The sequence below is a fragment of the Simochromis diagramma genome, unplaced genomic scaffold (assembly GCF_900408965.1).
Source record: "Simochromis diagramma unplaced genomic scaffold, fSimDia1.1 OVJJ01000361.1, whole genome shotgun sequence".
NCBI classification, from domain to species: Eukaryota; Metazoa; Chordata; class Actinopteri; order Cichliformes; family Cichlidae; genus Simochromis; species Simochromis diagramma.
The window spans coordinates 8,175,133-8,199,228 of record NW_024386860.1 but is presented as its reverse complement, the minus strand read 5'-3'; the positions used below and the strand labels follow the sequence as shown (position 1 = coordinate 8,199,228).

The window sequence follows — 24,096 nt, the reverse complement described above, 5'->3', positions numbered from 1 at the left end:
ACTAATGGCCTTTGCCCCATAGTACATCAAAACAGAGAAGAGGAGCAGTCACAAGCGTGCCATAAAGGGACATTTAAATTTGTCCCTGCGCCTTCAGACTCAAAATATGAAGGTTCATATCTATTTTTTATGTATTATGTATAAAATGTATTATGTATGTATTAAGAATATTATGTATTATGTTCATACCCCTTCACCAACATACCTTCACCAAAGGAACAAAAATGTGAAGGAAAGAGACAACCACCAGCATCTTAATAAAATGTCTCTTCTGTCTGAACTTACGCCTCCTCTAATGAATTTAACTCAGGGCTCTAAGCAAATGTACATAAATATGCTTATTTATTCCAGATATTGTTGCAATTACTTATTGTCAGGTGTCAGGTGATTAGACATGCAATCCAGACAAGTGAAAAGAGCAAGCTAAACAGCAGCAACAGCTACTTATAAGCTAACATTATGCTAGCTAATGTTAGGCTGGAGAGTCCTAAAAAAACACATTAATAATAAACAGTTTGATTACATTCTCACACTTCTCATCCATTTCAAATACAGTTTCACTAAAGTCAGTTAACAGCAGCTATCAGAGGTTAGCAATACCTAACAGCGACAAAAACAACAGCTAACCAACAGTTTAGCATATCCTAGACAACTCACCTCAGTATAACCATATCTGGCTCCTTTCAGAAACTTTTACGGCTTCTTCCAGAGTAAATAAAGGTGGTCCTTAGTTGACATTGACAGCTGAGGTAAACAGTGGACTGACAGCCTCCCACAGGTTGGGAAAAGCTTCTGGGTGCAACCGGATCCAGTCCAAATACTAGCAGAAACACACCAGCCAGTAGGAGTCATTGTGGGCTGCAGTCTAAATTTAATTTTTTTGATCACTCTTTGTTGACTAAAACATGTTTGTCCTACAGTAGCCATACTAGGTAGGACTATGCACATCCAAAACTATATTTTAGAAAGAGTTATGTTTGGCGTTAACGTATTTCTAAAATTTGAACAATTAATTACATTCAAAAACAATAAATAAAGGGTGTTATAGAGATGTGAGTGTTTCCAGGTGCCTATGGTTGATGAACATTTGTCATTTTATTTAGTACTAAAATTCATCCACAAACAGGAAAACAGGAAAATTCACAATTTAAAAAAAAAATCCGCATGATAAGTGTCATTGTAGTGTAAATACTTACTGAATACAAATACACTCTTGGAGTAATTTTGGCAGGCCTGCGAAATTGGCTCTAAACATGGTTTGCTGGAATCCCAAAGCCTTGGAAATATATTTAAAACCCTTTCCAGACTGATAGATGAGCAGTGACTTTGTTTTGCAACTGTTTTATTAAGATTGTAGCATGATGTGTTACTTTGTGCAACCTTTAAGCCTAGTTCACTTTATGCGACAGGTTCTATTTGAGTGAAATCGGTTTGATGATCTGCAACATATAAGTATGTAAAATAATAATAATAATAATAATAATAATAATAATTATTATTATTATTATTATTATTATTATTATTATTATAAAACCTTTTCACTGCATTTAAAAAAAAATACCAGCTTTTGCCGCTAGGGGTCACTGTTGTGCCGTTTCCCCATCATTAGCTCGACTTGCCCGTCTGCCGGACTGTCTGCCAGACAAGAAATGTTGGCAAAACACCCCTCCTCATCGTGTAGGGAAAAAATGGCGGACCCACAAAAGCGCTAGAAACAAATACACACGTTACAAAGCAAGGTAAACATCCTCGGATACACCGAGCGGCATCTCCGTTAAGGCTCGACTTCAGCGCTGAGCCGAAATGACCGCTAACTAACCTCACAGTGCTGGTACGCTCCCGTTTTGCTAATGCTAATATTTATAATCAGGTCGGCGAACTAGCGTGCCACCTAGCATGCTAAGCTAGCACGCTAAATCCGTGGGCATGTCTGTGAAGCCGTGCGTAGCATAGCCTGCTGGATGAGATGTCTGCACTGGCTTCATGCATGTTTGACTTTCATTCAGTGGTGTTTGGAGAGGTTTGTGCAGCAGGGGTTGCTGTTAAACTCCTGATTAATACAGTTAACGCTTCTGTCATGTAAATGAGTATTCATGGAAATAAAGCGTAGGAGAGGGCGGGGAAGAGGGTCCCATGTGCTGGCTTTGTGTTTTGAATGAAGCTCAGTAAATTTCTCCAACGTAGCCGGTGATGTTTTGTTTCTGAATATAAAGTTAGTAGCTCCATTTATGTGTGAAACAACTGTTACTCCCTGGAGTTTGCAACAGGAGGGATGTGCCGCTGCCGATCACTGATGCCAGTCCTCCTGTCACTTTTTTCAGCCCGAAAAACAGGGAGCCGGTCGCTTTAATTTGGGAGCCGTCCCCCCTTTGGCGGCGGAAAAAGGCGCACTTCTATTGAAAAGGAGCTCATCCGATAAGGAGAAACGCAGCAAAACGGTTATGAAGTTATAAGGTAGGCGCGTTTATAATATGAACAGCCCATAACTGGTTTAAGCGACACTGTGGATGCTCTGCCTTTGCTCTTTTACATTTTCCACGCAAGCTCGGTTAATTTATAACAGCCCTCATAATAAAGCGGGAATATTTTTCCTCAGCAAATTCAAATGTTTGGCAGATGGTTAACATCTGCGTTGCGACTGTTACTAACGTCCTCACATTTCTGGCTAAAACTACTTAAATATCGGCCTTGTTTGATTACTTTGTGGTAATAAATGTCGCAGTGGGGTGTGGGGAAACTGCAGAAGCAGCCACTTGAAGCACTTGTTTATATCCGTTGACCTGCTGACCTGTGTGTTGTGTCTGGTTTGTAGTGTTTGTGAGCCGGGGTTAGGTAACAGGGGTCACTGAGCCTTAAAACATGTTGCTCTTGCCGTAACCTTGGCCTGCTGACAGACGGCGAGACATTCATGAGCATTCAAGACAGTATGCGTTATATTATGGGCAATAAACCAATTTTCTGTAATCAATACTAGTTTTTTTTTTTTTATATTAATTATTAAATTATTTGATCAAAGTTGAATAGAAAGTCATTCCTGGGTGCTATTTCTGCTGCTTTAACTGAGAGACCGGTGTCATTTTTTTGGGATAAATCTCTTACATAAGCAGTCAATATCTCAAGAAAGTTATTCATTATGATCTCACAATGTATGTGTAACATGTGAAAAACTCCACAAGTCCACATGCAGTGCACTTTTGATCTTTGTGATGAACCCCTGAGAAGACAAGTGAGCTTTAGTAAAGTCTCCAGTTCTCTGTTGCCTTTGAATAACAATAGTACATTTTATATGTAGTAGCTGAGCCTTTGGCCTCAAGAATATATTATAGAATATATTAGTGTGATTGGTTCTTTGTCAGTGATGTAAATTAAGAGTTGTGCATTTTGATGGCCTTAATTATCTATGATTTTAGAACTATTCCGCCATCTGTTAGTATAATTTAGTTTTTTGTGGAATGTCTATGCTTAATAGAGTGTTGCGCAGTAAAGGCTACAAATCTGTTTTTCCTTACTGAAGAGAAATCCCGGAATTTCCTGTTTATTTCTGGTCATTTCAGAAACAAAATGTTGCACTTGAGAAAATGAAACACAACTTAACAGGTTAAAAACAATATATTTTTTCACAGTGCTTGTAAACTAGTTCACTTGCCTCAAGGTGTTTCTTTTGTGAGGTAAAGACACTAGAATAACACACTTCCATTTAAACTGGCTGAAAATTTCAAATCCAACGTGTGTAAATGGATTTACTGAAGTTTGATGCTGCAGTGTTGTATCAAAAGCATCATGTTAACTGATTTATGCCCAACTGTCTCCAGACTTCAAGGTGACATTTTGTGTGTGTGTGTGTGTGTGTGTGTGTGTTAATGTTTCGAATGTGACTCTATTTTTAAATTGATAAAGGAAAAAATTGCCACAAACATGCGTGACTAAGCTTTAACTCAGTTTTTGTGTGTTTTATTGCCTTTACAGTGGAGGCCACTTTTGTTTTGTTAGTTGGTCAGTATTGTTGGAGCATGAGGAAACCTGTACCACAAAAAGGTGAGTTTGTTTTATGATTAATATATTTTTAACATGTTGTATTATTTCTAGATTGTAGGTGAAGCTAGAAATATGTAGCGTGTCATCTTTTATGCCCTGAAAATGTATGTTATGTTGTAATAGTCCTCTAATTCCCGACATTGCCTGGAGCAATGATTTTTGCCAGGTATTGCAACGTGTTGACTGATGAGAAGATTATCCATAGTTAAAGGATTTTCTTGCCTTTCTTGGCTCTTCTAGCGATAGAGTGGAAAGATGCCCGAAGGATTAAGCATGCTAGGAGTGGACGGCCTTCCCGCGTGCCCTCACAGTACCAAGGTATATAACGCAATGGTAGATGAAGTAATTGTTCACCAAATGTAAGCAAAAACAATGTGACACTGTTTTTTTTCCAGTATTTTTATTAACTATTCAGACAATTTGTTACATAAATACATATTTTAAAAAAAAAAAAAAATATATATATATATATATATATATATATATATATATATATATATATATATAGAGAGAGAGAGAGAGAGAGAGAGAGAGAGATTTCTTTTGTGTGTTTTGTCAAGGTAAAAATGTAAATCTTGTACATACAATGTAACAAATGTGGCAGTGTGCGTGACTGGAAAAAGATGTATTAAAGTTTCCTGTTATTCTGCAGGGCACTTCAGTTGGGAGAAATACCTGAAAGAGACAGACACTATTGCTGCCCCTGCCTCATGTTTCAGACAGGTATGTAGATTCATGGCTGATTGCAAAGTGTCATTTTTATAGGTCTTCATTCCTTTTTCTTTTTTTTCTCCATATTTTTACTATCATCACTGTCCAGAGCCTAACACCTCCCGTAAACGAGTTCAAGGCAGGCATGAAACTGGAGGCTCAGGACCCGCGAAACACCACGTCTACCTGCATCGCCACAGTGGTGGGTTTGACGGGTTCGCGGCTGCGGCTGCGCTTGGATGGGTCTGACAACAAAAACGACTTCTGGCGCCTGGTGGATTCCTCAGAGATCCAGCCTATCGGCAGCTGTGAAAAAAACGGAGGCATGCTGCAGCCACCACTTGGTGAGGACACAAGCACAACCACACATGAGCATCTTTGCATTTTCACACAGTCATGAATTAACTTCACAAACTCTACTGTTATCTCTGCTCTGAGAAAGTGACAGAGCAGAAATGGAGTCGAATTATGATGAATTAAAAAGAGCTTAGAGACAGTTTTCATCAGTGACTGTTTTTTCCCCCCAAAACAAGAAGATAACTAAATAAAAACTAATGCATGAGGACCAAAACTATGATGACATGTATTGACACTTTGGAGAGACAAGAGACAAGATCCAATCAGGGCTAATTAAGATGTGTAGATAGGCGGGACTAGTTTGGAAGTGATCCAATCAGAAGTGATTTTCTTCTGATTCGATCTAGATTCTAGATTTTCCTGTCTAGCTACCTTTGTGAGGACCGAAATCTGCATTCTACTGTACTTGTGAGAACCAACAGTCACTTGTGAGGACACATTCACCAGTCCTCACAAGTTTGAAGGCCTTTTTGAGGCTCAAAATGTGGTTTTAGTGTCAGGATTACAATTAGGGTATGGTTGGGTTTAGAGTAAGGGTTAGGGTTAGGCATTCATTTTTAATGGTTAGGGTTAGTGTAAGAGGCTAGGGAAACCATTATGTCAATGAAGGTCCTCACTAAGAAAGCTGAACGGGCTTGTGTGTGTGTTTGTGTGTGTGTGTGTGTGTGTGTGTCTGTCTGTCTGTCTGTCTGTCTCTCTCTTTCTTAATCCTGAACCCTAACCCACACACATTCAAGAACTCCAAAAGCACTACGACACTCTTTGCCAATTTAATAAAGAGAGACTTTGTTATGCGTATCTCGCCACAGTGTGCCAACAGTGTGTGTCAGTGGAAACATAGGAAGAGGACAGGGACTAATACCGTAGGCAGTATTAGTGGGCAGAGGTCTGGTGTGCGGGTTCTTACTGTCTTGGTGCGGACCGAAATCTGAAATTTACTATACTGGTGGGGACCAACAGCCCTCATGTGGACCAAAATCCAGGTCCCTACGGGATTACAGGCATTTTTCACACTCAAAATGTGGTTTTAGTGTCAGGGTTACATTTGGGTTATGGTTAAGTTTAGGGTAAGGGTTAGGCATTCATTTTTGTTGGTTAGGGTTATGGTAAGCAGCTAGGGAAAGCATTGTGCATATGGGATGTCCCGAGGATAGCAAACCCAGACGTGTGGGTGGGTGGGTGGGTGGTTGGGGAGAATCCCGTGCTCCATGATTCTCATGAAAGAAACAAAATGTCAAAGTGAGGAAGGAAGAGAGGAGTAAAACAGTTTACTTTTTTAAATTCTCCTTTAAAAATCAGTGTGTGGAGCAACTTTGAGCGGTTAAGAACATGGCAAACTTTTACACTTTATATTTTAGTCAACTGAACCAACTTCAGATTTAGTCTATGGTACTCTTTTAATACGTGGTTGACTTAAACTAAATGACTTTAGATGCATAAATAGGACCAAAACTAAATGACGTTTTAGTTGAAAGACCATGACTAAAACTGAATCAAAATTTGCTGTCAAAATTAACACTGCCTACTACTTTCGTAGTGATTATCCTTGATCATAATGAATGATTCTTTTCACTCTTGCTTAATTTAATTAATAATTTCATGATTCATTGTTTGATTCATGGTGATTCAACCTTTTCATTTTGAAGCTGGTGTCGTAATGAGAATATTTCTGTCCTTATTCAGGTTTTCGACTCAATGCGTCCTCCTGGCCCATGTTCCTTCTGAAAACACTAAATGGAGCAGAGATGGCTCCCTCTCGCATCTTTCACAAGGTACCTGTACAAGGCTCACAAGCTCAAAAAGCTCAGCATTCACAAAGATGGCCAACTCTTCTGATGTATGACACAATAAGAACATCTATCACACGGTTTGACTGTTTGATAACTACCATATCTGACCCTTTTCTTTCACTCCATATTCCCCAGCAGGAGCCTCCCGCCCCAGAGCAGAACTCCTTCCAAGTGGGGATGAAGCTGGAGGCTGTAGACCGGAAAAATCCCCACTTTATCTGCCCAGCGACAGTAGGTGCATTGCGTGGTGTTGAGGTGCTGGTCACCTTTGATGGCTGGCGAGGAGCCTTTGATTACTACTGCCGCTATGACTCAAGGGACATCTTCCCTGTTGGCTGGTGCTCCCTCACTGGAGACAATCTTCAGCCACCTGGCACGAAAGGTATGAACCTCATAAATACGGTGATGCCTAAGAGTGTATATAACTTGAGTTTGACTTTCTCTGTATTTTGCGTCTAAGTCTTCTTTCTATTTCTGCTGCAGTATAGTGGATTTAAAGTTTGGCATGTACTATAATATTGGTGATCTTCTAAAACGGTGATCAGAGCTTGAGTTATCTCTATCCTGAGCAAGTGTTCCATCATTGAAAATAACTAATGGTATCTATTAGGGATGGACCGATCCGATATTACGTATCGGTATCGGTCTGATACTGACCTAAATTACTGGATCGGATATCAGAGAGAAATAAAAAATGTAATCCGATCCATTAAATATCACAAAAGCGCCTCACAAAACCCAGCTCGTGACCTTAGCACGTCGGAGCAGTATGCGTCACGTGATAGGGCGGCTGTGGCGTGCGAGACCTGTCAGCGATCTGGTTGAGCATTTGGAGCCTCGCTACCAAACCATCTCCGAGAAAGTTATCCCAGAGAAGTAAAGCAAGCTTGTAAGTTCATCTCTGAATGTTTGTAAAGCATTCCCACGTTAAGCTTAACAACCGATATATGGAGCGACTGTCTCTCATTCTCTCCCCCTCCATCTCCCTCTCCTGTTGCTACTTCAATCATGAAACTGATCAATGATCAGCTGATCGGCTTTTCTGTCGCAAGTCCCATCTCTCTTGTTTGTTTATCGCCCACTTTGTGCCAGAAAGAGAAAACCAGGGGGTAAACAACAGCAGCACGTTTAAGTTTGATAAGCTGTTGTTAGAATTTATTTAATATTACTTTCTCCCCCGTGATCATTTCTACACCAGCTGACAGCTGGTAACTGTGCAGGGGCGTGTCTAGCAAAGTTTTGCCAGGGGGCCAGGTAGGGCATTAACAGGGAAAAAGGGGGGGCACAAAGAAATACTTTTCTTTCTTATTCTCATTTAAAATGTCTAGATTTTAATAAATAATTATCTGAATCTTACAACCAAAGTTTTCATCTGATGTAAAATGTATAGAAGTCCATTACTGTATATAGTAACTATTAAATCTAATATACCCTAGTAAGTTATAGTACTGTTTCTTTTGAGAAGTTACCATCTGTGCAGTCTGCAATTCTGTTGAAGAAAGATGTTGAATCTATTTAATTATTGTAGAAAAATAATTGTTTTCTGTGCAATTTTTTTCCAACCTGCATTAAATTAAAGTCGATTACGTCAATTAAGCATCACGAGGCGGAGGGTGGTGGGGGGGGTGGTTCCCTATTTTTTTGCTGGGAGTTGGCAACCCTATTAGTTAGGTTGTTTAATATTTCCTCTAAGTACTCTTTAAAATACCAGAATAGGGAGGACGGTGCAGGTTTAAGTTTATTAGATTGATCAGTATTGCTGAACTATGAAATCTTTGGGGTGCAGTGTATTTTTTGCATACAGGTATAACAGAAGAGCTTTAATGTTTGGTTTTTTAAAACTTGAGTATGAACTAATACAAAATACAGCAAGATATTTTAAAAAAACAGTTTTATTGATGATAAAATACACTATATCGGATTCATGGCTAGAACTGCGCAATTATGACTAAAACAGCAATCCCTGTGATATTAAAATTACAGTAATTCATTAATATTTTTTTTTTGACAGAAATGTTTTATAGCAATTTCATGCAAATATAACACTGCCTTCACATTCATGCTGTCATGCATTGCTGCTAATGTAAACTTTGTTGCATTAATTAAAAAAATTTGGTCCTGCTCATTCATATAAATAAGTGCAGCTATTAGAAGAAATTTAAAAAAAAAAAAAAAGCAACACTTTGAGAGTGCAATCCTCCGCCAAGGCAGCTCACTCTCTGGGTATTATTTAGTTATTATTTAGGAAATAATATTGTATTTTGTATATATTCATTTTGTTTTCTTTGTTGTTTTTAAGTGTACCTTAAGTTTGTGGCACAGTGAAAATAGTGCATTTTGGGGTTTAACCTGAAAGAAAGGTAGATGTGAAATATAAAAGTGAGATCAGCACTCAAATGGGACATGAAATTTGGATGCAAGCTATAATGTGATATTTAAAATTCCTATTTTCTAGTAGGGGTGGGCGATATAAACGATATACGATAGAAACTATATAAATTTGGCCAACGATAGAGATAGAGATTCTACCGCGATAGTGCATGTTGATGATGTCATCAAGCTGTGCCTGTTTTGGTCGAAAGCATCGCAGCGGCTACAACCATTATCATCTGCAAATTATGGCGGGCGACAGTCATAGCAAAGAGATGAAGCACTTTTGAAATATGGGGAAAGCCAAAAACTGCGCTTCCTCCACTTCCGTAACATTGATTTATTAATGTTGAATTCTCTCGCAGCTGCTCTGTTCCCATGTTGTTGCAGTATATTAATAACTAACCTATTATTCTCAGTTGTTCTCCTGACTGAAGTTTGGCCCGTGTATAGCACCCTGCTATGCGATTGCATTTGTCCCTGACCACCAGAATCCCTCACGTTAACTTTTATCGAGTGGAAAAAAAGTTGACGTTCATCCTCCAGCTTCACTGTGCTAATGTTATGCTAACATAGCTGTGTCGCTAGCAATCACGTAGCACAACATTATATACCAGGTAGTCCAACTTCAGTAACCCTGCAAACGCCACTGCTGTTTAGTTTTCTGTCTTCATTTATGTTGGAAGTGATAGCAGAGCTGTACGTTTTAATTAGTTTCAAAAATCTCTCAGTCAGAACATGGTATGTCATGTTTAGGTGGAAACTAGCGAGCTAACTTCCTGTTAACTTGTAACTCCGTTAAATTTAATAACTTCTGTTTTCATGGATGATTGGATGTTAAACTTAATTATTACACTTGGTAAAGCAGCAATGCTGATGATTTTATTAAAGGTGAAAGAATTTAGACTGTTTTTAACTCTGATTGTTCGTTTGACTTTGGGACCTGTGTGGACGGAGTTTTGGACCCAGATTACTCCGTGAAACTCCTCACTACGGCAGCCGTAATGCTCTGACAATCCATCAAGCAGTGCAGCTTACCAAAGTTGTACTAAAACATTTTTAACAGATTTCTGCAGCCAAAATCGGTTCGAGGTCAGTAAGCACAACCAAAATTAATACATAAGGCACACTCTCGATTTTTGAGAAAATTAAAGGATTTTAAGTGTGCCTTATAGTGTGGAAAATACGTTATACAGAAGAAACGAATATATCGCGATATATATCGTTACCGCACGTGCTTCAACTTATATCGCGATATGGATTTTAGGCCATATCGCCCAGCCCTATTTTCTAGTATCATTTCCTGTAGGGTTGCAGATTAAATTATTTAATTTTAATTAAATAAGGTTTTGAAATAGGTTCTGGGTTTTTTTTTTTTTTTACCTGATCAAAGTGCACTTCCTAGAAACTAAATATAAAGTCTATCACTCCTTTCATTGTATCTACAAAATGGATGTGAATAAAACTCATAGTACTCAGTAGCCTTGTGTTCCTCTAAATTTCCCCTGTAATGTTTTGCACATAATGCAGGTATTTTCACTTTGATAATATATCTTTTGTCCAGTAATTTGACTATTTTCCTGAAACCTTTCTATACTCTCCACATATTTTGGACACATATCTTTGGAGACTGTGTCAGTGATTCTAGTGCATCTTAGTGACACCTAGTACGCATGTGCTGTCTGATGTTGGATGATTGATTTTAATAATCATTGCATTGTTTCTCTAGTCCTTCATGCATTAATTATACTGCAGTTTGTCTTGTTTTCAGGTGGTTGAATAATATAGTTGTGTTGTACAGCATTTGCTGCTTTCTTTCTTGGTTAATGTCCATTTACACGTGGGAAGCTAACGTCACAATCAAGATTAAAATTAGTTATCGAATGGGCAACCCTGGTCCTGGACTAAAGGGTGTTTTTGACTGCAAAGCTTGTCATGCAAGAGCAACTGCTAGTCCCTACCTGGTGCATGTGAGGTTGATGGGTACAGATGGGGCCTCTAGGGATTGCACAGAAGCTTTGGAGAATGACGGCAGACAAAGCTTTTGCCGGCTCTACTCCAAAAACGGCTTTTACTTCCTTAGAGGTTCTTTCTCTGTCATCCTGGTTATCTTTGCATTGTAACACCAAAATTGTAATTCCAAAATAAAATGAAAATAATCACGGCTGGGTGTTCAAATTGCATTATTTTACTTTAAAAGTTTTTTTTATGTGCAGAAATTGTATGGATATCAACTTAGTTCATCAACACATCTGTTGCTAAGTCTGGAAAAAAAATTATAACTCCTGATAAAGGCATTATTTATTCCTGACTCATGGATTAGATTTTACTACACTATGAGATTTCTGCTTTTATTTTGTCCATCTGCTGTATGTCCACATTTACACTGCATATGGTTAAAGTGTTGTTAAAAATTTCCTTCCTATTTGCATGGGGTTTTTTAAGTGCAAAGTTGGCTCTCAGTGTCCATTTGTATTCAGTTTGGTTTGTAAATGTTGAAGTAGGCGTGCCTGCGGTTTTTACTTCTCTTTTAGAAGACTGTTTACAATGCAGCAGTTCTTTGTGATATATTGCTTCCTTTGTGACTTGTGGTAAAAAATCATTGCTCTTGTAAAGCAGTTATATTTCAGACATTGTAGCTGTCTTAACTTGTTTAACATCAGGAATAAAAGCCAGACTCAAAGCTGGAAATGTGTTACAGAAGAACCACAGAAGGTAGAAGTGGCTTACAAGGGTTATCAGCCACAGGGTCAGCTGTCCTCGTGTGTAGAATCCACAATATGTGAAGGAGCCGATTGAGGGAGGGAAATGGAGGATATGTCTTTGTAGCCTGCTAGTGTTTTATGTAGGCCTGGCACTTGCCCAGTTAGCAGAATCAGGGCATGACGCGAGTGAAATGAGTCTGTGTGCCCCTCCACAGGCCTCTCATTGGCACACTGGCTGTCGAAGTCTGATTAGACACCTTGGAAAGATTAAAGAGGCAGAAATCAAGAGAAAGGACAGACATATGCTGTGAAAAGTGGATTGTTTACATTGTCAGTAGATGTGGGAGGAGAAAAGAAGAGAAGGGAGGAAAAAGGGAGAAAAGGAGGAGTCAGAGGAAGAGTGGGAGAGGAGGACAGGGCAGGAGGAGAGGGTGAATTTGAGGACAGCTGTGCTGACAATCAGACACTTTTGACTTTCGTTTGAGACAGACGGTGAGTAAATGAATGAAATTACTGAAATGCAGCCATAGAGCATTAGTTCAAAAGCGCTTGAGAAGTTATGTTGCTGTAATATGAAGCTGGTAGTGGTGGCTTTATGAACTCGGTGAACTCAGTGCACTCATGGGATAAAGAAAAAAAACAAGGGTTTGCTTGTTAAGCGCTTGCTTGGCTGTATTTACAAGCAGTGCAATTGATTGTAACCTCAATCTCTTTACACCGTTAAACATATTATCTAGGATTTGTTCAATCTGTTTAGGATCAATCAGCTGTCTTGTTTTTTTGTTTGTTTTCCTTCCCTCCTTTTTTTCTCTTTAGCTTCTCTGTGACTTCTCTGTGAAACGTAGCAGTAGCCTGCAGACTGTGTGTTGCATTGATTGGTCTGTTTGTGTGAACGTGTTTAATAAATACAGCCCCGCTGGCCAAGACCTGTGTTAATGAATGTGGCCGCTCCTCTCGTAAATCTGTCCCCAGCTGATCCAGGATGAATACCAGCGCACTTTAGGTTGTGCAGTGTGTGTGAAAGCGTGTTTTAAATCGCAGGTGCATATGAAGCCAGATATTCCGACTATACTGTGGCTCTGTTTTTCTGTGCGGTTGTTTTTGCATGCACACATTCTTGAAGTTTTGCCAGCTGTAATGGCTTATGTAAAGTACACGGATTGCTTGGTTGTTTTCTTGTATTTAGTAGAGGCCCTCTGTTAATGTTTTTAACATGCGCCTGTTCTCTGGGGATTACGTGATTTCAGAAGTGCTTCACATTCAGGAGTGAAGGGCCGTGTGTTCATATTCTGGAGATACATTTTTGCAGCAGCTTGCTTCTTCATTTGCGTTTTAATTCTTGTGCTTTTTCTATGTTGCTTCTTGTTTTTTTTCTGGCCAGCAGAGTCTTAAAGGTAGAAGAAGAGGTAACCAACTTTCGTAACCTCTGTCTTTAACAACTGCTTATTTTTCTTCTTTCAGTTGCTACCTGATAGCTTTTAGTCTTTCTTTTGCTTTTTCTTGATCTTCATTTTGCGGGGTACAGTGGATAACAGTTTACAAAGATAACGCCTGATTGTGTGATTTCATTATGTTATATATGATGTAACACCAAATTGATGCATATACTTTACTTGCCTGTACTTTTAGTGGGATCTGCCTAAAGAGATCATTCGTATCTGATCAGATTTTGAGGCATATCAAATACTACTCCACTACACCAATGAAATGAAAATTAATTTTGTTTAATAAACAGAATTAGCACTTTTATTAAACATATCCACAGACTTGGTTATTTTCCCAGGAAATACTTTATATAAAATAAATGTAAATTTAAAAATAAGTCTCTGTTTGGCTTTCAACACAATTATGCAATCTGCCACACTGAATTTTATTGAACTTGGTTTAGAGTTATGGCATGATCAAAGAATGAGCCGGATCTTTGGTAGATTGTTTATTAGTCAGTTCAAAAATAATTTCTCAGCCCTTGAGCACCAAACAAAAAGAGTGTGTATTCCTTCTTCTGTGGCTTAATGTTATTAGAGGCTTGGTTACCACTCAGTGGTGATGCCGTACTGGAAAAGAGTGCAAAGTCAAATTGCTGTCAGTTTCTCAGCAGTTTTGAGTTTTCTGATTTTGTTTGTGTGTGGAAAAAATGACTGAAAGTTTAAATTCAGTCTTAAAAAGGGAACTTTTTGATGCGACCACTCTTCTCTTTTTCTTCTTTTTTTTTTTGCTCGCTACCTGTTCCCTAAGACTGTAAAAAGTGCTTGAGTGTGAGAACTGCACTGTGGTGTCCTTGGGCTTATAACTGAAGGACATAGTTTGAGAAAGAACTATTTTGTTGCTAAGAAAGTTTGATCTTCTTGGCTTTAGTGCCACTGAGAGAAGTTCAGATGTTGTAATCAATCTGGATTTTGTCATCCATTGAAGATAACACGCTTTACCTTTAGCTTTTCAGAAAGTCTTAGAGTAGAGATCAGAAAACCAAGTACCTTCCCATGCACAGAGAGTACTTAATGTCTGTGCGTGACTCAGCCAGCTTCTTATTTGGCTTCAATTTGAAGCATGTGAGGACATTGCAGCTAACAGCACAAAGGCTACTTGAATGCATCAAGCACATGACTCATTCTGCAATGTGGCAATGTTGTGTGCATATTGCACAGCAGGTGTTTGGTGAAGTTGATTTAGGATTGTGACTGAACACGTTGCCCTTGTTGTTCACATAACATAACCACAAAAGGCGTTCTAGATTTAGACTTCTAAATTGTAGGCTGAATATGGAAGATGTGAATACCTAACTGAGAGGCACAGAGCAATAACTCTTAATTAATTTTGCTGCCGATACCAAGCAGCTTTTCAACTTCTCCCATTTTCTTTTCTCTCTTTACGCTTACAGTGGTGCTGCCCAAAAGCCTTGGAGCATTGACAGACGGAAGTGTGGAGAGCCCAGTCATGCATCCCAGCCCCACGGTGGGCAGGCCTCCAGGCCAGAGAGGACGCAAGCCAGGCCGCAGGAAAACCAAAGTGACAGGGCACTGGAATCAGAAGGGCTCTACACTGGGACCACAGAGCATCCAGCCAGAAAAAGTCCAGGAACCCGTCAAAATTCCCAAGAAGAGAGGACCAAAACCAGGCAGTAAGGTGGGCATGAAAAAACAGTTTTTTACTTGTGTGTGATAGTGAAGCAGTTATGACACTTACATATAGTATACAAATAGTTTCTGTCCGGTGTAGCAGGGACAGTGTTTCTGAGATAACGTGTTGCTGTTGAATCTTTCAATTCAATTCCAAGTGGTAGAAAGAATTTCTATAGCCTGTTAATAAAAGAAGTAACGGTAAGTGAATTTTTAACCAACCTTTACATTAAACTATGAGACTGGTCACAATGGCATCCTAGATTAGTTGTTTTGTGTTTGAGGGGCATTATTAAAAAAGAGGCATCCCTATTTGACTGTGTGTCCTTTGCTCTTTGTTTTGCAGCTGGGGTGGGCAAAGAGAGCTAGCTGGCTAGAGGATTCCATGGCTGGGCCAGGGCGGCCCGTGACAGGCCCAGGGCGAACCAGGGGCAGACTGCCCGCCAACTGGGCGCAGAGGATAACTTTGCAGCAGGGTCAGACTCAGGCAGAACCTATCAAGATCCCAAAGAAAAGAGGGCCGAAACCTGGCAGCAAGGTAACTGTCCAGTACAAAAGAACCCCACAGCTGTCATTAGACAACTTCATGTCACATAAACAGCTGCCTGCTTGAGAAATGCTGATGAAAATGTGAAAAGGGAAACTTCTGCAGTATAATTCTTGGAGCGCAAATCATTGGAGGCTTGTCCAGTGTTTTTTGACTATATTTGGATTATTAAGTTATTTAGCCAGAAACTAACCTGTTAGGCTACGTTCACACTGCAGGCGAAAGCGCATCAAATCCGATTTTTTTGACCCTATGCGACCCATATCCGATCATGGTATGACAGTGTGAACGGCACAAATCCGATGTGGTACTGAATCCGATACATATCCGATGTTTTAGAAAGCGACTGCTGTTTGAACGGTCATGTCGCATTAAATCCGTCTTTTACGTCACTGACACAAGACAGACGCCAATTATCAGCGCCGGAGAAGCGCCCGAGAAGACATCGCGAACGCTTCCTGGCCATCCAGTGAAACTGCTGGGAAGACAACGTTGAAGAAACATGAACATTTTATTTGTACTGTATAATCTGCAGATTCTGACAGAAATCTGCAACTATCCTTTGAAGCACCGCTCCTCTAAAACAGCAATAAGGATAATTATTAGGTTATTTACATTATCATGTAAATAACAAAATAACTTATAGCAAAAATTGGGAAACTTAAAGTCTGAAGTCTTTATATTAAGGCCATCAGTCAAACAATATTGTTTGCTCTGGGTCTAAACAGAGCGCGTTGTGTGTGACGTCTTCTTTTGCGCATGCGGGCCGCTTTGAGCGTTCACACTAGAGAGCGTTTGCTGTCGCATTTTATTTGTAGTGTGAACAAGCAGACAAAAAAATCGGATTTGATCAAAAAATGGGAATTGAGCATTAAGACCTGCAGTGTGAACGTAGCCTTAGTTAACCCTCTGATCTGACAAAGCCCGTTCCTGTTTCTGTTATCATAAGTTTCCTAGCTAGTTAAACATGCCTGCTCATTTGTAACATACATGCTATAAAAAAATTTAAAAGCCTTGGTTTCATCATATTTATGTCTTTATAAACGATATAGTTGTTTTTGGGTAAGATAGACTGAGCTGGTATCCATTTGTATGTTTGTTTAGTTTTCCATTACCATTTACAGAAATGTACTTAGCTCAGTTCTTTTATTTGCTTTTCTAAATATATGTACTGATGGCTCTGAATTTGTGTATTTGCATACAGAGAAAACCACGAGTGGTACCTAATCCAGTCCCCACGTCTCCCACCAGCAGTACCCCAGAGCCTGACACCAGCACTGTGCCCCTGGACAACGCTACCATCCCTAATTCTGCACTACAGGCTCCCACAGGTACACAGCGTCCACAGGCCTACACATAATGCACATTGCTTTTTGGGTTTTTTTGCATCAACTTTTTCCTTCAGTGTCATTTAAGGTCATATACCTTTCGCCTTTTAGTTTGTGTGTACCTAAACAAGTACGGCAAGATGGGACCCCATTTAGACCAGCGGCGTATCCAACAGCTGCCAGACCACTTTGGGCCAGGCCGAGCCTCGTCGGTGCTTCAGCAGTGTGTCCAAGCTTGTGTGGACTCTGCTCACAACCAGGGCACAGTCTTCTCCTGCCTGAAATCTGGACAAGGAGGAGAAGTCATTTCAGGTGGGCATTGGTCTAATTTGAAAGCAAATTCACTTTCTTCACCCTTTCTTCTCTTTGATTTAGTGCGTATGAATTTACTGTGGCAATGCTCACTTATCCACGAGAACATCAAGAACCAACAAAGTACGAAAAAATAAAACAAACCACTTGGCTGATTCTATTGTTGTTGTTTGAGTTATGTTACACAGATTGTGTGGGTCGGATTTTGTTTATTCATGAAAGCTCACTCACATCTGTAACACAGCCTGTTTATTGAATTACACTTGAATGAAGCAGCTGAATTAATATCCACCATGTCTTTTCCAGCCTTTTTTGACCAGCAGCAGCACACCTTGACCCTGCCAACTGTCAGCAGTGTCACCTATGTCCTCCGCTTCCTGGAAAAACTTTGCCACAACCTGCACTGCGATCCTTTGTTTGGCAGCCAGCCTGTAGCCAGAGGCGGTCTTCACTACGACAGTCACACGTACACTACAGGTCAGGGTCGCTGTTTGCCCACTCTGTGTTCACGTGTACAGTGTTAATTTATTTTAACATAGCTGTTAGAACCATGCTCTTACATTGAAAAGTACCAGTGTCAAAGACTCTGCTCACTTTTGCTACATTTAATGAAAAGGCAGCTAAAGTTTTATAATAGTCATTGGGCTCTTGTGTCAGGTGGAAAAACATGCTAAGCTTAGTAGGAAACAACTGGTTTAGACCGTTTTCTAAGTGGTTTAGGTGAGAGAAAACAGCAGACTATTATGTGTCTGCCTTATTTATGCAGAGATGTTGGCAATATGCTTCTAGAAAATGAATCCTTATTTGCTGTATTGTGGAAAGCAAGTAATGTGTTGAAATTGCAAAGACTGGGGTAGTGAAGAGAACTAGGGTTGGGCAATGTGGCCTAAAATATGCTCTCTTTTTTTTTTTTCTTAAAACGAAGGATAATTATGTAACACACATTCAGCGTAATTGTTAGAGATCTAAAATATCACTGTTCTGGTACACTGACTTGCATCTTTGTCACATCCAGCTTCTTGATTTTTAGTTAACATGGAACAATAGCCTCCAGCTGTTCTTTAACCCATGTGTGCTTGTTTTAGAGAGGAGAAGTTTTGGAGACAGTCTGAAAGCGGTCCCAGTACGAAGCACAAAGCGGTTCCTTCAGGACTTCACCAATCCTCTGTCTCCTAAACTGCCAAAAATCCCACGGCACTCCACTGATGGTAATCTGTTTCATCCATTCATAATCTGTTCTTATTACTCATACTACCATTCATATAGAATTTGTTTTGCTTTTATTTAGAGCTAGGGAAAATATATATATTAGTCTATCCATGAAAGTCTGTGATATTATTAGTCAGGTGACATATGTATTGGTAGATCATTAAATGGCATTTTAAAATAACTGATCAGCTCAGTACTGGGCTGGCATTGGCTGATCACCAGATCACGAGGCTGGTTAAAAAAAAAAATCTCTTTTCTGTGTGGCTGTTGTAAAGTAATATTGGTGCTCCCCCTTGTGTCAGTTTTTCTTCCCATTATAACTCAATGCTTAAATGGTGAAATGTGCCAGTGCTGAATGTAAAGCTACCTGAAATGAACAATGTGACGTAAATTTGTAGTTTACAAAACTGTATATATTATTGTATATATTATATATCTCTTAAAAAGATAGAGAGAGAGATCTTTATAAGGCATAGAGGTGTTTGCAGTGTGCACTGCATTTTAACTGACATAAAGTTGATCATTAAATAATGACCACCACACTGCATAGGTACCAAGTGTGCATGCTTCCTCACAGCAGCGTGTGTGTGTGTGTGTGTGTGTGTGTGTGTGTGTGTGTATATATGATTAATGATTTATCATTATGATTTTAGATTAGATTATTATGTTTTTATCGCTTCTCAAAAAGCATAATTTAACTTTCATCTACTTGCTCTTTAGGAGGCTCGTGCTAATTTGCGCCATACTTTTATTCTTGAATTTGGACTATACCGGCCCTTAGTACAGCTCTGTAGTTGATCCACTATCTCAGACAAGCCCTTGTAGCTTGTGTCCCTTTAAGTCAAATTTCTTCTGTAAGTCGGCTGCCTTTTACAAATAAAAGGTTTGAATAGCAGGTCGATGGGGCTGCTGTACAGTAAGCCAGAGCCGTGTGCTATTAAGATCTCCTCTCTTTGACATCACAAGTATCAAAGAGTGCAAAAAAACTGTGTGAAACAGTGTGTTCAAAGTGAAGCCATGGCCACGTTTGACCACGTTTAATGTTAGCATTCATCATGGTGACAAACAGAAATTAAGGAAAATAATAGATACACAAGTAGTATCAACCATTCAGGAAAAAAGGGGGGAAGAAAGCCATATTAGGCTTTAAAGTCGTGCTTTAAAATGTTAGCACCACATTTTTTGGAGTTGTTTGCACTCTAATTAAGAATTAGGCTGTTTCTTTGGAGGATTGATCAGTAAAAAATTATTTGTGAACCTATTTGTTTTTATTGTGGGCACACACTTTGTTGAACATTTTAACTTACTAAACGGTGGTACCAAATACAGTTGTGTATTAAAAGAGGGAGCCTTTTCAGAGGAGAGCCTGACTGCATCCGTAGGAATTAAGAGGCTAAGTAGCAGCCAAGTGTTGCTAATCAAATGCCTTTGATTTATTGATCATCAGCAAGAAGGCAGAAGTTTTAGCAGTTTGCTTGTCTGTAGCATTCAGGTGTGTGTTAACAAAAACTTTCTTTCTCACATCACTGTGTGTATGTTCTGCCTCTGGTAAATTTCTCTTTTGTAAAATGCCTTTAATCATATTTTTCTTTGTTCTTTATTTGTGTGCAAAAATAACTGGAAATAAGCTGACATCAAAGGATTCCGCTCATTTAGTATCAGAGGCTATTCAAAGTGGAATCCGGCATCATATTTCTGTCAAACATTTTAATTGTAATAACTGGGTGCTCTGACTTGTCTAGTAAAGCTTTCTGTAATCATTTAAAAGGAGGTAGTTAAACAGAGCTCAAGAGCGAATGCTATTAAATTCTGGGGCAGGAGGTTAATCATTTAATCATCTTTCCATTTCCTTAAATTTTAATTAAGTTAATGTAATATTGGAAGATATATGTGTAAAAGGGGTAATATCCCCTTCAAAGTGCCCTTATACTTTTACAGAATGCCATAACCCTGTTAAATCACCGTGGTATTCTCTGAGGGGTTCTGCAAAATCGCTGCGAAGCACAGTGTGTCTGACAAATACGCTGTCAGTTGGGCCTCTTTTTTTGTTACTTGTTATCTTTTTTTTACTACATTGGATGTTTAGCTGTGGGACCTCTTTGTTATTTTGCTTTTTTTTTTTTTTTTTAGGTACTAGTATAATTGTGTTCTTTGTTCCCAGGTGAGTCCTTCATGGAGAACAGTGTTGCCACATCAGAGCACTTAAAGAAGAGCCCCCTTTCCCAAAACTCTACAGGACTTATTTCTGGCCCGAGGTCCTCCTCCAAACTGCTGCATCATAACAACTCTACAGGTAGGAAAAGAAACAACATTGTATCTATGAAAAGCTTCCACAAATCTGTAAGTGTGAATGTATTACTTCTGCAAATGCTAATATAGTGACATGCAATCCAGTAAGTTTGGTTTTAACTAAGGTTATTCACTAAATTCAAGCGTGGTGCTGTCAGAGGATGCCTCCCTGCTAGATATGCCTCTGTCAGTTGTAAGTGGTGTTATTGCAAAAAAAATGTGAAATGTTTAAGAACAGCCTCAGAGTGGCAGGACAAGTAAAGCTATCAAGCGGGATCACTGAGGACTTAGGAGCAATGTGTGTAACAGTCAATTATATGCAGAGTTCCAAACCTCCTCTGTCATTAATGTCAGCACAAAAAGTGCACCGAGAGCTTCATTGCATGGGTTCTCAAGGTCAAGGTTATCCATATAGTGCATATGTAAATTTTTCTCTGCTTTATCTTTACTTACACATACATAAATGTCTTCAGCGCAGTAGAAATGTGCTGCAGATCTTGTAAAACTTGTTTAGAACTACCCCCTTTTTTGTGTCTGCATTACAGGAAGTGAAGTCAATTGTAGTTCTTTGACCTCTGATGTTGTAGTTTGTTGTTTGTTTGTTTTTTAAAGCATATATTGCCAAATGACAGATGAGCTCATATTATGCCGAGGCATTCATTGTCTGTCTGTCAGTTCACAATTCACAAGAACCAGTATTCGTCCTGAAGCATCAGTCAAACACAGTGATCGCCAATAGTCTTCATCAAAACTGTGCTCAAGTCGAGGTCATCTTTGTAATTTTCACTAGTTTGTCCAATACAGCCAAACAGTGACAAGAAAACGTAACACTTCACTTGTTACCTTAACCTGAGAGTTCTAAGGGACTCTGAGCTGGATGAGCGAGTATATCATTGATGGAGGATCGGGTGCAATTACATCACTGCCATGTAATTAGTGGCTCTTCACATTTGCCTTAAAATGACAATCAGTGAAACCAAACACACGAGTGACTGCAGTGGTATTTATATAGCAGCATTTTGCCCTTAATAAGCACTTAAGCTGCTCTTACACTACGAGCTGCACTATGGTATATCTCCATTCAAGAGGTCATGAGAAGAGTTTGGTCAGAAACTGCCTCTTCAGTGGCTAAATTGCTACTTTGCCAGATATCAGTAGTGCATTTTCTTACCCTCTGTGCCACTCATGCCACTTTTATTTCACTGGAAAGACCCAATTCAAATGCTAATAGCAGTTTGAAGTCTCTAACAAAAAGAGAGGACAGAGCTGGAGGTGGCAGAATTGAAGATGCGAAGGTTTTTCATTGGGAGTTAGAATGGAGTACATCAGAGGGGAAGCTCAGGTTGAGCAGTAAGGAGATAAGGGACTCAAGACTGAGATATTTTGGAGATGAGCAGAGGAGGGATAGTTGATGTAAAGGAGAAAGGATGCTGAATATGAAGCTGCCATGCAGGAGGAAAACAGGAAGACCACAGAGAAGATTTGTGGATATAGTGAAGGAGGACATGCAGAGGGTTGGTGTGACAGAGGAGGATAATAAGGATAAGGTGATACAGAGGATCCACTGTGGCGATCTCTAAAGGGAGCAGTTGAAAGAAGAGATGGTGGCATTTGAGTGTTATCTTATAGTAGGTGAAATATGTGTAGTAGACAGTGACACTCCATTCACTGCTGTTTGCCTGTGCAGCCTGTGTGTTTGAGTTAAAATAATACCCTTGTAGTGGTAGCCCAAAAACACACTGAAATTTATAATCCCACGAATGCAAAAAGTTTAATAGAGTTTTGTCAAAAAAAGAGTACATTACATTTTCAGGATCCATCATTTCAGCTCAATTGTCAAAACAGATGTTGAGCCTGTGCGAAAGACCGCTGCACTGGGACAGTGATAAACATGTTTGCTTTTTTGGGCTTTTTATTGCAGACTAATACATGTAGATGAACTACTCAGTGAATAACTGTCTTATAAATCTGTATTTGCACATTTGCTCCCAGGTCCGGGTAGTTTCCGTGAGAGCCCCAGGCCCAGCGGTCAGGATCCCAACCTGTGGACAGTAGATGAAGTCATGCAGTATATCAGGGATATCGACCCAGTTCTGGCCCCACATGCTGACCTTTTTAGAAAACATGTACGTATCCATTCATTCATTCATTCATGAATAAATGTATAGTGAATGCTTCAAACGTGTCAGTTTTATTCATCACTTTTGAGCAGCTCTGTTTAAAAGAGGAAAAAACAAAAAGGTTTATTTTTCCTCTGACTCCTCTGCTACAGGAAATTGATGGGAAAGCCCTTCTGTTGCTGCGTAGCGACATGATGATGAAATACATGGGTTTGAAGCTCGGCCCTGCCCTCAAACTCACCTTCCACATTGACAAGCTTAAACGGGCTTGACGACATCAGTCAAGCCTTCTGAAGGACTTAACTGTATCGCCACCTCCATGTTCTAGGTTCAGTATATCATGCACTTCATAATGGACATATGCTGACAATTTACATGTAGCAACTTCCACCGTACTCCATCCAGTATACACGCCCTTGTTCTGACCTTATTCAGTCAGGGATGTTTATTTTGTGTAGCACAATCCAGGCCTAAGGCAGCATGGGTTAGGGGTCGGATCGGCCACTCGTCTGTCATCAGTTTTGCATTTCAGTCTAACTTGAAGAATCATATGTGGCCATTTTAACTGTAAAAGGCCTTTTGGCCTGCTTTTATTATGTTACATTTTATCTGTACATTTCATATTTTGTACTTCATGAATACAAGTATATGGACTTTTTCAGTGTTTTGTGTTGGAATACGCTAAAAAAAGAAAACCCTAAAGGAAGAAAAGAAATGCTACATCCCAATAGTTGGGATTTCTTCCGATCAGTCTCTGTTTGAGGCATAATTTTGCAACTACAACAGTAATAATTATGATTAGAAAAACGTGTTTTATAAAACTTTATTCTGAGAAAAACTGCCATCAAGATGGGGGTTTTCTCTTATTCTGGATGTTGTTTACAATGCCTTGTCTTGTCTTTGTTATTTGTACTTTTTTAATTTTTTATACTATATTATTAGAGTTCCTACATGGAGAGCCCTATCATGCTTAACATTGTTCAATAAATATATAATAATTCAAGTCTCCTTTTTCTTGTTTTGTTTTGTTTTGTTTGGTCACAAATTCCTATATATATCCTGCATTAACTGTCTGCTGTTACACACATGACGCGCAACATTCAAAAAGCTGAAACTTGAAAATCGTTCACAAGAATAGATAAACTGTATTTTGATGATCACATTTAGTTTGTTGAGAGTTTTGCCCACCAGCAGAGGGCAGCATATA

At 39.3% G+C, this 24,096-nt stretch overlaps 1 protein-coding gene across 6 annotated transcripts; it reads left to right on the top strand.

Annotated features, from left to right (window-relative positions):
• The first annotated feature begins 1,613 nt into the window (after nt 1–1,613).
• Nucleotides 1,614–23,892, top strand: LOC120732592 (polycomb protein SCMH1). 6 transcript variants are annotated; one of them, XM_040030314.1, is made up of 17 exons: nt 1,614–1,739; nt 2,322–2,454; nt 3,967–4,035; nt 4,276–4,353; nt 4,688–4,758; nt 4,856–5,090; nt 6,787–6,875; nt 7,029–7,275; nt 14,847–15,091; nt 15,431–15,622; nt 16,836–16,962; nt 17,071–17,271; nt 17,578–17,748; nt 18,357–18,479; nt 20,642–20,773; nt 22,762–22,895; nt 23,042–23,892. In XM_040030314.1, exons 3-17 carry the CDS (start codon nt 4,011–4,013, stop codon nt 23,159–23,161), a joined length of 2,190 nt encoding a protein of 729 aa, XP_039886248.1. In that variant the 5' UTR covers nt 1,614–1,739; nt 2,322–2,454; nt 3,967–4,010; the 3' UTR covers nt 23,162–23,892. The 6 variants fall into 6 exon arrangements, with proteins under 6 accessions (XP_039886248.1, XP_039886251.1, XP_039886252.1 ...); XM_040030318.1 differs by having other exon boundaries at nt 1,641–1,831; nt 7,032–7,275; XM_040030313.1 differs by having other exon boundaries at nt 1,642–1,831.
• The last annotated feature ends 204 nt before the right edge of the window (nt 23,893–24,096 follow it).

Coding starts and splice junctions, on each gene's coding strand:
- LOC120732592 (XM_040030314.1), top strand. CDS start 4,011: ATGAGGAAACCTGTACCACAAAAAG. Junction 5,091..6,786: donor CATGCTGCAGCCACCACTTG/GTGAGGACACAA, acceptor GTCCTTATTCAG/GTTTTCGACTCAATGCGTCC. Junction 17,749..18,356: donor CAGTCACACGTACACTACAG/GTCAGGGTCGCT, acceptor TGCTTGTTTTAG/AGAGGAGAAGTTTTGGAGAC.